At 38.2% G+C, this 15006-nt stretch overlaps 1 protein-coding gene across 5 annotated transcripts in view; it reads right to left on the minus strand.

The window, feature by feature from the left end:
• LOC125225432 (obscurin) overlaps positions 1-15006 on the minus strand; it is a 174448-nt gene that overhangs the window by 38324 nt on the left and 121118 nt on the right. For 3 of the 5 annotated variants that reach the window (XM_048129162.1, XM_048129159.1, XM_048129158.1), the window contains 18 exons: positions 13664-13854; positions 12737-12858; positions 12066-12201; positions 10840-11017; positions 10085-10262; positions 9634-9824; positions 9045-9200; positions 8463-8583; positions 7822-7982; positions 7189-7364; positions 6637-6805; positions 5508-5626; positions 3680-4378; positions 3393-3494; positions 2219-3025; positions 1115-1216; positions 776-955; positions 313-546 (listed from right to left, as the gene is read on the minus strand). In XM_048129162.1, coding sequence (XP_047985119.1) covers positions 313-546; positions 776-955; positions 1115-1216; positions 2219-3025; positions 3393-3494; positions 3680-4378; positions 5508-5626; positions 6637-6805; positions 7189-7364; positions 7822-7982; positions 8463-8583; positions 9045-9200; positions 9634-9824; positions 10085-10262; positions 10840-11017; positions 12066-12201; positions 12737-12858; positions 13664-13854 — 4022 coding nt within the window. The remainder of the gene's footprint in view (positions 1-312; positions 547-775; positions 956-1114; positions 1217-2218; positions 3026-3392; positions 3495-3679; positions 4379-5507; positions 5627-6636; positions 6806-7188; positions 7365-7821; positions 7983-8462; positions 8584-9044; positions 9201-9633; positions 9825-10084; positions 10263-10839; positions 11018-12065; positions 12202-12736; positions 12859-13663; positions 13855-15006) is intronic. The other 2 variants (XM_048129160.1, XM_048129161.1) reach the window with 2 other exon arrangements.

Below are 15006 nucleotides of genomic sequence, written 5' to 3' on the forward strand. Positions count from 1 at the left end.
TACTTGGTCGTATACAATACTTTTCATACTAAATTTTCCCTTAATAGTCTTGACTAGATCATTAAACTATGTGAGATGTGCAGAACAGATTGTAAAGCTGTGATACTAACCAGTAGGTATGGATAAATTGAAAGTACACTAATTAATTCCGTGCTCGATCTCCTTAGCATCAGCGGTCGTTACCACCATGGCGTCAGGGGTAAGTTCCACTCCGTTCAGCAGCTAGGACACATGCGGTTGAAAGTCTGCTGTGCAGACTGCCTTCATGGTGACTGGTGCATATCTTAATGGACTTGGTAATAAAATACTAACCAGTGGGTATAGAAAGAGTGAAAGTACACTCCTTAATCCCATGCTCGATCTCTTTGGCATCAGCAGTGGTTACCACCGTAGCATCAGGGGTAAGTTCCACCCCATTCAGTAGCCAGGACACGTGGGGTTGAGGGTCTGCTGTGCAGACAGCCTTCATGGTAACTGGCTCGCGTTGCATCACGCGTTGGGCTTCAAGGGGTGTGGTGAAGATTGGCTTGCGGAATTCGCTGACAGCTGAATATGAAAATTTTGGAGTTTAACATTATATTTAAGATAAAAATGTTTTATCCTCACAATTATGAAATACAAATGAGATCTACTGATTCAATTATTTCGTTATCCGGTATCAATCTGTTTAAAAATTAAAAACACTGCTTAATGTCTAGCTTAGATAACAATCAAAGATTTAAACTATTTTACTCGACTTCACCCACTAAAATAGTTCCATTATCAATACACTTACAAGCAACAGACAATTCAGCCTTCAGCACCTTCTTTCCAACGTTGTTGCTAATCTCGCACTGCCACTTGCCACCATCAGACAGGAGCAGACTGTCGAACTCGATCTTGTAAACGTCTCCTTCATTAGTGATGTGAACTCGCTTGCATGGCTTGACTTCTTTTCCGTCGTGGAGCCAGCGCACTGTAGCAAAAGTTTAGTAAGAACCTTATTGTTCAATTGATCAACAGATTCAAAGGAATGTAAAGAATGCACGTATTTTAGTAAAAAAACTACATTATACAATACTAAAGATAAATAATCAACTAAACATAAAGATCATAAAACAATGTTAAATTTTACCGGTAGGTTTGGGTACTCCGATGGCTGTGACTGAGTAGCTCAGTGGGAGAGACTCGTAAACGCTCTGGTCTTTGAAGTTGCTATCTTTGACTATGGGGGGCGCTGGAAATCAGGATAATAGGCATTAGGTGATGTAGTGGCGGTTTCGAGTGGAGAGGATGTGATTGAACGTGGAATTTCAAATTTTAAAAAAGATTGAAAATTAGTTCACGATGAAATTTAGTTTTGACAACATTTCGTTTTGAAACGTAACTGTAATTGAAGTATAAAATTTGAACATAACTCATCAAATGTATGACAAACCTCTCAAAAGTTTAAGGAATGATAAAAAATATAGAAATTTTACAGGGGTAATAATTATATTCCATAAAAAATCCTGAAAAAGCAACATTGAAATAATTTGTACAAAAGCCTATGCTGCAGTTTATATTAAACACCTCCGCCAGACCCAAAGCTTAAAAGCTCCTAAAAGAGAAAAAACACATTATTTACAGTAACCCACGTCACCCCAAATGTATCGCTTATATACAGCAGTTATTGAATGTAGAACTTACCAAACGTGCATGTAATCCGTGTAAATTGTAAAGAGTATCTTAGTGTGATACTGACCTTGAGAAAAGGAGTCCTGGCTTAATTTAGAAGCGTTATTCAAAAGCAAACACCATGCTACAGGAAATAAATGTTTACCTCAATGATGATCAGGGTTCCATGGCATGGAACCCTGGGTTGTCCGGAGTCTAGTACCGCCGGCGTAGTGAGCTCCAAGTATTAGTATGCCAGAAGGGAATGTTATTACGCATGCGTGCTAAAACAGACATACGACAATGCATTAGTACAGTACACTAATCATGTTGGACGATACGTGACTTTGATCCATCGTTTTCAATCTTTAAGTTCATTGAACAGATAGAAATCTAGTCGGCGAATTGGAAGTAAGGGCAAACTAAAACATTTCTAACTGATTCATGATTATGAAAATGACAGATTTTAAAATAAAGCAATGTCTACTGTAGCTGGTGTTTCATAAGCATTGATAAATATTTGTTATAGTCCCTAGCGTAGCGCAGCATTTGATAATAAGAGGTCTTATATCCTCATTTTTACCTTTTTCATCTTCCTGATTAAGTATATCGTCTAATATACTCCTTTGCCGTTGACTACGTCTCAAAAGCGCTTCTAATTCGTCATCCTCCTCTTCTACAGCGTGAAGGTTAGTAACATGTTTTTTCTTCCTCTCAAAACTAGTTTCTGACACATTTTTCGTTAAGTTATCAAAGTTCTTCAAGGGCGTAAGAACTAGTTCCTCCATTATCCTATTCTTGACATCTTCAATTTTATTTTCAATGTTTCTACATTCGTCGTCAAACTCTCTCGAAATATGTATTAGTCTTTCTGTTATGTCGTTTTCGTACACTTTTTCTGAAGTTTCTTTAACGATAAAAGATTCTTCCCCATCATCAGTAAAAAATTCTTCTTGGAACGATGATTGACGTACGTATGAATCTTTGCTGAAAACTTTTCTAGTTTCATCGATATCGAATATGGATTTAGAAAGGTCCTCAATTGAAATCTCCCTGGATAGAGGTTCATTTTGCCAGCTAGTGTCATCTTCTGAGACAGATCGAATAGACATGGTCCGATTGGATTGATGTTTGCCTCTAACAGAACTATTCTCACACTCAGAATCTGTAGCTGGTTCTTCAATGATACCATAAATGCCTCTGCGTAAATGATCGGGTATTGTTAACTGTCCAAGTTCAGTCAAAAAGTAACTGTGACTAGCTATCTCTTCCACTTCTAAGGACGTCTTATGAGGTTTGTTAGGGGGTATGATCCTTCTGCTATAGTCGTCATCATCATAATAGACTGCGGTTGATGTCATTTTGTGTAACGTTCGAGTTTCAGCTGGACCTAACAGTTAAGACATTATTATGTGGTATGCTCTAATAGTATTTTTTTTGTAAAGCCATGCAGTGAAATGTAATACTTAGATAAAAAATATGTGTTGAATATCTATGCAATCAATATCTCATATGTAATTAAATATTGTGACTATTTTGGAGACGGAAATTTCTACATTTTTATTTTAAGCCAGTTTAGCATAGGTTATTATAATAAATATTGTGACGTTGAATTTAAGTTTATACAAACTTCAATCTCCTCAAAAAGATGCATGTTTTGATGTTTTATGAATATTTGAAAAAGATACATGGAATTCATTAGAAAATGAGCTATGAAGTTAGAAAAAGGAAGAGAAGGTAGGAAGCTCCATACTGACCTGTAATGATGGCGCCGTGAGACCTGGTGCTACTGACTTTAGACATAACTATACTGCCATCGTCGCCTCTCTTGAAAGTTGTTACTGTTTCGAACACGCGGCCTAGAGAAGAACCACACTTGTGTTGTTAGAACACAGATTAAACTCATGCAACATTGTCATACCCAACGAAAAGTACCCAGTGTATACTGAAAGTGTGCATGCATGAAGTAGGGTCTTTTAACAGGATATGTAATGCAAAAAAGTGATTGAAGCTGTTTGGAGAAATAAGCCTGTCTTGAATATACCTTCACTTTCTGCACTCAAAGGTTCTTGAGCGGATTCCTTTGTAGCCTTTTTGGGAGCCACAAATTCTTCTTCTACGGAGATTTCTTCAATGATTTCAGACTTGGTAACTTCCTTCTTACCGACTTGGCTCTCATCCACCTCTTCAATGATCGGCTGTTTTTCCTTTTCATTGTGGTTTTCATCCCAGAATGACTTTTCCTCGGCAACTTCGGGTTCCGTTACCAATTTTTTAGCCTTCTCTGGTTTCGAATCATCGACTTCCTTTGATTTAGATTTCTTAGCTTTAGCGCCATCATCCTCATCCCAGAATGATTTCTCCTCAGCAACTTCGGGCTCTGTTGCTGATTTTTTAGCTTTGTCTGGTTTCGAATCATCGACTTCTTTAGCACCAGGCTTTTTAGCTTTAGCACCATCATCCTCATCCCAGAATGATTTTTCCTCAGCAACTTCTGGTTCCGTTGCCGATTTCTTAGCTTTCTCTGATTTCGCTTCATCGACTTCTTTAGCTCCTGGTTTTTTAGCTTTAGCACCCTCATCTTCGTCCCAAAATGATTTCTCCTCAGCCGTTTCTGCTTCTGTTTTATCTTTGACTGCAGCTTGTTTTTCAGCCACATCCTCTTCCAAGAGGGGTTTTTTCGTTTCTTCTTCCAATTCATTTTCGATAATTTCCTTTGAGAGTCTCGTATGTATTAATTGTGCTATTGGACATGAATAAAATGATTATGATAAAACAGGGTAATATTTAACTGGGACATGTATTAAGGACGTCACAAATGTCTATGGTTGGTGAGGGGTAAAATGCAAGTTTGAACGATATCATCAAAGTAAATGAATCTCAAGAAAATTTTTATCCTTAAATATTACTAGAGAAGTCAATGCTTGACAATATCGCTCATGTTCAAATCTATAACGTTCTTATGTGCAAGAGCAACCCAGTCACATGGATGCTTTTATCTACCAATTCCATATGGTACTACACCACAAACTAACTTCGTGCAGTAATGCAACTTCGACTAAACTCCAATTCATTCTATGTTAATAGTCAAACTACTGTACCTACGTAGTATTTGTCCTGTGAGCCAATGTTGATACATTACCGGTGTCATGTTGTGTGCGTGTGTGTGTGTGTGTGTCTGTGTGTGTATGACTGAACCTCAGTCGTGATATGTGGGAATCTTACAATACTGAACCAACTTATTGAAATTTTGTTTTCACATTCTTGGCATAATTATACTAATTGTATTCATTTTGTGAACTTCTCATAATGACTTGTTCAAAAGTTAAAAGGCTCAATTTTGAAACATATACTGCATTTTTATTTTCCTTTCCAATTACATCTACTGTCCGAAAAGGGTCCCTATCTATTCTCATCCAACCAAAAACTTGATTTTAAATTTATTAATAATTTCATTTCAATTAGGGTTTTCTGGATAATTTTTTCGCGAGGCGTCGATACTTATAATTAGCCACGTTTTTCAGACAGAAAAGTTCCAAATCCACGAATCAACCATTCGACATTTGATTGGTGGATTATGAAGTTTGCTGTCAGAAAGACCTGGGTACGTAGTCGAATGGCACAAACGCTCACGAAACGCTCACGAAACGAAACGCTCGTAGATATCTATCTCTATCGCTCTTGCGTATTGGCGCGACAGTGCCACACTACCTCTCGCGGCGTTTTGTTTTCGTTTCACGTCGCAGGAATGCCATTCGGCTACGGGGCCAGGCGCCTCAGTAACGCTGCGTGACGACAAAAGACGATTGAGAAATCCTCATTTCTTTAAAATCCAAGTATTCTCAATAGAGTTGTAATTCAAATGTACTCACTGTGTATGGTGACTGTGCTCTTGGACGAAACGTTGCCCATCTCGTTCTCGGCCCTCACTTCGTACTCGCCGCCATCTTCTTCCTTCACTAACGTCACTGTCAGATTGTAGTTTTCCAGTCTGTAAAGAAAATTTGATTCTGAATTAGATGCTTTTGTAATAATTACCGTTAGTACCGTTTCGTAACTAAAATTTGGTAACCAGCTTGGAAACGGGAAAAAAATCCAAATTCGTAACTTTCTTCAAATTGGGACTTTCCCAATAACGTTTTGTAACCAAGTTTGGTAAGTGACTTCGGAATGGGGAAAAAATTCCGTGTTGTAACTGGGTACGTAGCCGAATGGTACAAACGCTCACTAAACGCTAACGGTACTAAACCTTAATTTCGAATTTCATTATTATCATCGTCATCGTAAGAGCCCTTTATCGCCCTCTATTCTTGTACGCCACTTTTCCCGGTAGTGATCTAGTCTCGTCCATCCCAATTTCGAATTTCCCTAAAACTAACTACAGATCCCGTTTTCAGATACATAAGTACCCTTTTATACATTCATGTGTGTAATAAAGTAACATACATACATAAACAAATAACACTATGAACTTTAAAGTGCTGTTGGAAGTGATGTTATTGGAAATGATGACTGATGATGGTATTTGAAAGAGTTTATCAAATAATAGTAGACTCCAGTTTAAGGTAACCATGTAATGGTCACCACTGTAAGTGCGTTATCACATTATCCGATCCGATATCGGATGTAGGACCGATATCCCATATATTTAAGCTGCCATCTTTGATTTTTGCCTTGAAAACGCACTAACTATGGTTCAGTAGATTTACCGAATGAGTTCAATAATTGTTATAAGTTCATAGTCTAATTTCTGTGTGTGGAAATTTTTAGTAGACAGATACTGAATTTTCATGGAAGTTTCCTTACCTTTGAAATTTATTGATTTTTGCCTTTGAAATCCTTCCTACATCCGATATCGGATCGGATAATGTGAAAACGCACTAACTATGGTTCAGTTGATTTCCCGAATGAGTTCAATAATTGTTACAGATTTATGGTTTAATTTCAGTGTGTGCAAAATTTTAGTTGACAGCAACTGAATTTTCATGGAAGTTCCCTTACCTTTGTGTATCCCTTTCGATCTTGATCCTAGCGTCGGTTGTGATCTCCTTGCCATCCTTGTACCACTTGACAGTGGGTTCCGGGCAACCTTCCACTTCGACCTCCAGCTTCAGGGTCTGGCCTTGGTCCACCGTCATGTCGACGAGACTCTTGGTGATACGGGGCTTCCCTAGAAGACAATAATGTATTAGTATAAATATTAAAAAAAAAAAACAAGGAATGTTTTACTCTGAATCGATGGAACTTATTTGAATTCCATCTCATGATCTTCATTTAACATACAAGCTGACCATAAAAAGTAAAAATTAAAAAGTGGAACATCAATATACTGTGTGAGAAAACGGGAGGACACTACGATGTTGCCACTTTTTAATTTTTAATCTTTTTGGTCAAACTGTAATGCTTCTACAAAAAATCACACAACTGCCGACTTAGTATAACACTTCTAATCTATCTTCTCCTCTAGGAGGAGGTAACTACCTTCAAATTTGGCGATCATTCAAAAGGCAATCTTTTCTTTACTTAACTAACGAAAATACAAAGAAGACTCACTCTTCACAGTAAAAGTGGCCTGGCAGGAATCTTCGCCCAGATCATTGGAAACCTTGCACGAGTACTGCCCGGAGAGCTCTGCTGACACCTCCTTGAGGATCAGCTTGTGTGTGCTGCCGTTATCCACGCGGGAGTACACAGATTTCTTCTCGGAGATTTCTACATCGCCTAGGTACCTGGAGAATATGAAATGATTATCATCATGACCTGAAAGACGATGTTTTGAATTTTGACCACCATGACAATAAAAGAGAAAATTATGAGTGGAATTTAAAGACAGTTTGTGGTGTATTATATATTATTAATTAAAGAAATACCAAAAACACTTTTTAAGATCTAATCAGTGGTTCCTTTAGCATTCAAAGCTGATATCTACCTCCTTACGAAATATGAGTTCTGATATTAATTTACCTAAAATATTAAACTAAATCAAGGCTAACTCAACGTCATCAAATTGGCATTCTACAGTAGGTATCCTTAACTTTCTGGTATCCTTAAGTATAATCTGCCACACTACTACTTCTTTCAGCCTCTACATAATTAATCTTCCATAAATTCTATTTATTTTGGTTGACATCATAATATGTTGGGCATTATTCAATGGTTTTACAGTCTTTATCAAATTAAACTTACCATTTGACCTGTGGCTCAGGATAGGCAGCAACATCGACGGTGAACTCGATGTTGACGTCGCCTTCAGCGGCCACTGTGTCCTTGAGTTTCTGGTTGAAGATGGGAGCGCCGCGCACGCGCAGACTGCATTCGTCTGTGACTGTGCCGTGAACATTGCGTACCTGTGGAAAAAACATATTAGTCTTAGAGCACTCCACTGTAGGAGTAGGTATACCAAGAATGTATTATTGTTTTACATATACCAATTAATTTGAATTTCTACGCACAGCCATGTTTTATTTTTTATTTTTAGTAAAGCTTGCGCTCTTCTATATAAAATTGTCATCCATTTATCCATTTAGTACGACATTAAATTTAAACTCTTGTTTAATACACGGGCGGGACATTGCAGTAGAAAATCTTGTTGAGAGTCCTATTTTTATTTGGAGAGCCCTAGATTGGTCTTGATAGGAATGCAAAGGGAATTGTGTAACAGTTTGCAATTTTTGACGACGGATGACCCTTGACGTACAAAATAAATCTCGTAGTACTTAAAGTCTTCATGCAAAAATGCAAACCATAATTTTACAGAATATTGACTTTAGATCATAGCAGTAATATAACTATCCTCGGAGCTATTCATAAAGAAATCAGAAACTTACTTCGCAGGAGTACTCTCCAGAATCGGTCCTGGCAGCCGATGTGATCACGAGACTGTGCGCAGACCCCGAAGATGAGAACTTCACTGTCGAAGATTCCTGTAATTCCACCTTGTTCTTGAACCTGTGGAAGTGCAATTTCATTTATATTTGCATTGGATTATTTATGTCAAAGATGGAGGAGGGCGGAAGATTCGTTCCGATACCACGAACTCGTTAAAGTGGTACATGGGAAAGAGGAAGAAGAAGGATTAATAATATTTTGTCCTGTGTTGCAATAAGAGTCAGGGATAGTAGAAATAAAAATGCAGTGTCATTATAAAACTGACATTGAACAAGTATTGACACACATAACCATAATTGAATAATTGATTACTAAATGAATTATTTTTAGTCCTTTACCTACTTCTACAATTATATTTTTTGCGTTTTGCATTAGCCTTCTTATGAATTTGAGTAGTTTGGTTAAAATTCAGAGAGGAATGGAGGAGGAAAATTGAAACTTTATAAGTCATAATTTTACTCTATTTTTAATGCTTGATTGGATTCGCACTTTATCGTGCTAAAAGGATTTGTGCCACTTACCATTTGACTTCTGGTGCTGGTTCAGCTTCAGTTTCAATCTTCAAGGTGACGGTCTCTTTCTCGTCACAAATCTTGGTCTCGCCCAGCTTCTTGGTGATCTTGGGGGCGGAGGTGACGTGCCATTGCCAGAAGTCACTGCATTGGTTCACCTCATTCCTTGAAGTACAGAATAGTAAAGTTATTATAATAATAGGATACATTGTAGTAAGATTTAAGTAGAGGGATAAGACTCAATAATAGACGTAGGTAGATTGCAAAGTGCCTAGTTGAAATGGGACTGGTTTGGTCAAATGGTCGTCTGCCGAATGTTGGAGGATTTTCAGACCAAGATAACTATGGAGTAGGAGCCCCTTGAGTCAAACTAGGGATCCAACAGATCATATAGAGGATGATGGGATAATTAGAACTTATTTTTGAGTGGTTGGCTAGACCTAGCATTGAACAGAGACGATTGGGAAAAGAAGGAGAGGGATTTGTCCATCAGTGGTACACAGTGGGCTCTAAATAACAATAGAATAATAAATAGGAGGAGTTTGTTGAGAAAAAAAAAAGATAAAGAAAGAATCTTAGATATCCTTAGATGTCTTACTTAGCAACAACGGAGTAGGATCCACTGTCAGTCAGTTTGGCATCCTTAATGGTGATCTTGTAGACCTCATCAGACTCCTTAACGATCTGAATGCGTTCTGAGCTCTTGATCTCCACGCCATCCTTGTAGAAGGACACTTCTGGAGCAGGAGTGCCTTCGATTTCGATGGTCACAGTGTGGGTGGCAGATACCTGTAGAAATAGTGTTTTGTAATTTTCATAAACAAACTTTAATGTCGTAAAAAGATACCAAGTTTTAGTCAAGACTTTACGAAGAAATGTTTCGAATTGCCTAAGTATATCAACAGGGTGAACATGATGAATGCGACAGTATTTCTCCGATCAGATAGGTTTACCTATCACTTCTCAGTGGTACTTGATAATGCAGATCTATAGACTTCATAGTTATTGTGTACTTCACAGAGTGAATGGTGAAATAAAAATAAACTAACCATGCACGTCTGATTCTCAATCTTCTTCTTGATCTTAGGCGCAGCTTTGACGACCAGATGCAGTGTTGTTGTGTCCTCTCCAAGCTCGTTGGAGGCGGTCACGTGATATACGCCAGCGTCTTCGCTCGTTACGTTCTTGATTACCATGGACATGGTCTCATCATCTTCATAGAGGAACCTGTCAATTTTGAATGTAATAAGTGTATTAGCTGTTGACTATGTCAAACTTATACTCATGCATTACGTAGTATACCTATCGGGGAAGGTCTAGTTGGGATTGACGTTGACATACATCACATCAATTGAAATTATTCTGAAGATTTCGAGGTTCTCCAACAAAAAGATACTGGGCGCGGAGCCGAATGCACAAACGCTTCACGAAACTATGTGAACGAATCGTGAGTACTGAAACGAAATATATTGCAGGAATTCTCAGTTTTGCTCTCGAATTGCTATGATGATTTTTGAAAGCTTAATTGACGTTCTGCTGGTGATGATAGTTAATGATATGATAAGAAAAGATAAGGAAGTTCATCACCATCATCATATCAGCCCATTTATCGCCCACTGCTGAGCATAGACCTAGAAGAGAGCTTCTAACACGCCAATTTTCCCGGTCCTGGACTATTCTCATCCAGTTATGACCCGCAATTTTCCGGATGTTGTCGACCCAACGATGCCAGGCATTTCTTAATTAAGAGGAGGTTGACAAGTTCTGAACTGAAATAAGAAATGGGTTTTAGTATTCTTCTTACTTGTGTCTAGCATCAGCTTCCACGACTTTCCCTTCCTTTTTGAACACGATCTCAGGTTTGGGGAAGCCCTTGCATGTGAGCTCAATCATGGCGGACGCTCCGATGGACACGATAGCTTCTTTGTGTTCGATCACCAGTTTTGGCTTCTCTGGCTCGCGGTTGAGGACGGTCACGGCACCTGTTGAGCAAATAGGATATTTGAAAATGGGATGGGTAGACGACCGGTCTGGCCTACTTAGCGCGTAGTGATCCTGCCTGCTAAGCCGCGGTCCCGGGTTCGAATCCCGGTAAGGGCATTTATTTGTGTGATGAGCACAAATATTTGTTTCTGATTCATGGATGTTTTCTATGTATATAAGTATGTATGCTTAGTTTGGGGCTAGGTTGATCTGTGTAAAGGGGGACCCCCCCAATATTTATTTATTTATTTACTCCAGGTTAGCCGCCGTCGCATCGCCTATCATCCATACTTGATTGACGTCGCCCACCTAAGACACTTCCATACAGGTCGAAGGTTTGATTTTGTCGCGCCGCGTCGCATCGCCGTCGCGTGCCCGTTGTCCACGTGATCCATGGCGTTAGATAGTTTGGGAATCACTGTATTAACTCATGTTATTGTTATGTTTTTGCCTCAATAAACGATTTTCATTTGTTCATTTTTTTTTCAGATACCAGAGGCAGATTTAAGACCGCCAGTTTATTAACTGGATGTAGTTACGCAATAACGTTCCAATCCATCTGAAATTCTTATTGAAATGAAAGACTTTTGTTTTTCATAAAAGGTCTAAAACTAAATGACAATTTCATGTGGATTGGAACGTTATTGCGTAACTACGTCCAACTGTTCTTATCGTTCTTGACTTTGCATATTTCGTCATACAGCCATATCGTTTTTCCATGATCCCAGGAAAGGAAAGACGAAAATGCAGACGTGCAAGTTGTGGAAAATATGAAGGTTATAAATTTTACATTTTATTTACCTACTTACATAAATGTAAAGTACTCTGTAAGAAGCTTACTGCAACATACCCCAGTGCAAATTTCGTAATTTTGGACACTGCCTAAGCGGAACATTGCCACAAAAAGATGTTATTTACAAAGGAGCTAAGTATTTAGGTTTTTTAGTTTTAATTTAGTTTTATTTGTAGTCTAATTTGTACCTATTTTATAAGTTTAATTGAATACATAATTAAGGAATTTACAAAGGTGTGATAAAAGGTATGTACCTTGGACAGTAAGTTCAGCAGAACAGGAGATGTTGCCGGTAGAAGTCTTCGCTACACAGGTGTAAAGCCCAGCGTCTTCAGGCTTCACATGCTGGAACACCAGCGCGAGAGAATCCTCATCATCTCCCAGCAACACCTGGTGAAGAATATGACATGTACAGTTTATAAAGCTATTGTCTTGTTTATAATGGACATAGTCTAGAATTTTTGTAGGAAAACAAAAGGCTATCGACACCTATCTAGAGTTTCGGTCATTTTATTATCTATATCGATATTTGTCAGAGGGCCGCATTCGTTCCTGACGCTTGTTAAAAAGCAGCGAACACAAACAACAAACACGAACGTGTGGAGAAGTGGTTTGCTTCATCATCAGTGTTTGTATTACACTGTTTACTGGTGAAACCCGATAAATCGAGATAATTTGTCCTTGAAATAACAACATTGTGGAAATTGCACATAGTTCGAATTTTAAAAACCAACTTGCTCAACTTATCGGGTTTCACCAGTATCGAAATGGATGGCGATGTTCGGATAAACTAGAACATTTGCCAAGGGTAGAGATGCTGTTTTGTGTTCGGTGTCGTTTGGCATGTGTTTGATGTTTATCACAAATACCAAAGAGTGTGGAGCAGTTTTTAGCTGTGTATGATAGGCAGGTAGTTGTTGTGTACCTTGAATCTCTCTTCAGGATCGAAGTCAACTCCGTCTCGCTTCCACGTGAAGGACGGTTTCTCTCCTTTGGCCAGAAGACCTTCGCCACCAGGCGCCAGTTCGAAAAAGATGTTTTTGTCATCTGGGGAAGAACATGTTATTGATGTCAATTAATTTGAATTGGATTTAATTTATGTGGACATATTATTCCCTGAATAGTGATGGTGGCATCTCGAAATGACAATACTTAAAGAAATAGAGGCGAGATCACGGATGTTCGCTAAATCAATAGAGATTTGTCGAACATTAGAGATTTGCTCAACTGCGAAACGTGTTCAGTTGTGCACGTCGTATTACAATGTCCAAACTACAACAAAGTTGAAACAACATCATTCTAGCATACATAGAAACTACAGTTTCTTTATTTACATTTTGATCCAGTTATGTTTTTGTCTGCAACTGAACAAAAAATGTCTTTAGAACATAATTAATGAGGCCTTACAGTCCTTAGATTCGAATCTTCATTCATGCAAATCGCATTACGTTGTAAAATCAGTAAGACAAGATACGAATCGCTATTCCAGTCATTAACGAACTATTAATAGTTGACGAAAATCAACAAGTGTCTAAATTCGGCGCCTTGTATATTTATAGTACAGACTCATAAACCGCTGGAAGCCGTCCAAATATCGTGAAAACTAGGGCTTACGGTGATTACAGTATATTATTTGCACATAGAACAGTTGCATTATGCAATACAGAATTTAATATAATTATTTTTGTTTTAAACAATATGCGATTTTGTTTCAGATTTTTCGACAAAAGAAAATCCAAATTTTCCGTTAGATATCAGCGATGATCAACTACAAGAAACCCTTCTCAGTACAGTTGCAATTGATGAAAATAAATCAAACAAACTGAAGTGATAAAATAGAAAATGTACTTACCGACAACAGTAACTTTGGCTTCAGTAGAGCATTCGCCATAAATGTTCATAGCACGGCAGGAGTAGAGGCCAGCATCAGAAGGAATAACATCAGCGATGACCAACTCGAAGAAACCCTTCTCAGCGCGGGTGCGAATGATGGACACGCGATCAGAGTCCGAGGTTGATTTGATTTCTTTACCGTCGCGGTAGCTATGGAGATAGAATAAAACGTAAAATTGTAAATACGATCAAATACAGAAAAAACGAATTCAATTCGACCTTAGATGGTAATAGTAAGACATAGTTAAGAGAAAATAATGGATCCTCTTACAAAAAATGAAATGAATGATTTTTCCTTTGACGGACAGTTCAAATTATATTTATTTATTTATTTATTTAATCTTTATTGAACAAAGACACACAATGTACAATAGGCGAACTTAATGCCATAAGGCATTCTCTACCAGTCAACCTTTAGGCAAAGCAGAGAAGTTGTAGGCGGTGCAAAATTACAAAAACAAAAGAACCATAATTAGGTACCTACTTTTAAGGACACAATGCATGCAACAAAAAATAATACAGAGGAATAAACATACACATATACGTGATATTAATACTAATACATAAAATTACATACATATAAGTATATATAATACATACAATCCGATGAGGTGCACAAAACAGACATACTACGAATTTTCTGAATTGCCAGCAAAAAATGTGTTGAGGGATTTTTTAAAAGTAAACCTATTCGGAGACTGTCTAATTTTGACAGGGAGACTATTCCACAGACGCGCAGCTTGAACAGAAAAGGAATTGGACATGTAGCCAGTACGGTGAGATGGTATAGACAGAGAAAGATTGCCAGAAGAGCGAAGTTGACGAACACGAGAGATACCATAGTACTGGAAGAAAGAATTAAGATAGACAGGAGACTGAGGATCATTAATAACAGAGAAAAGGGTACAAAGCATGCGAATATTGCGACGTATACGTATAGGAAACCAACCAAGTTTAGAGCGGAAAGACGAGATATGGTCGTATTTACGGAGGCAGAAGATAAAACGAATGCAGTTATTTAGTAAGCGGTCTAACTTGTTCAGGAGCTCCTCATTCAAATCCGGGTAACACACATCACCGTAATCGATTATAGGTAAAATTAATGTTTGCACTAATAATATCTTGGTTCTTACAGGTAAGAAGTGTTTTAGTTTGTTTAGGGCATGAAGAGAACCAGTAACCTTACGGCTTATCTCGGCTACTTGAGTCCTCCAACCCAGGCCACTATCCAGAAAGACGCCTAGGTCTTTTACACTTTGGCTGTAAGCGATAGGCGTGCCATAAAAGTATACAGGGGGTGTA

Source organism: Leguminivora glycinivorella, chromosome 4 (assembly GCF_023078275.1).
Source record: "Leguminivora glycinivorella isolate SPB_JAAS2020 chromosome 4, LegGlyc_1.1, whole genome shotgun sequence".
In the NCBI taxonomy this organism is placed as follows: domain Eukaryota; kingdom Metazoa; phylum Arthropoda; class Insecta; order Lepidoptera; family Tortricidae; genus Leguminivora; species Leguminivora glycinivorella.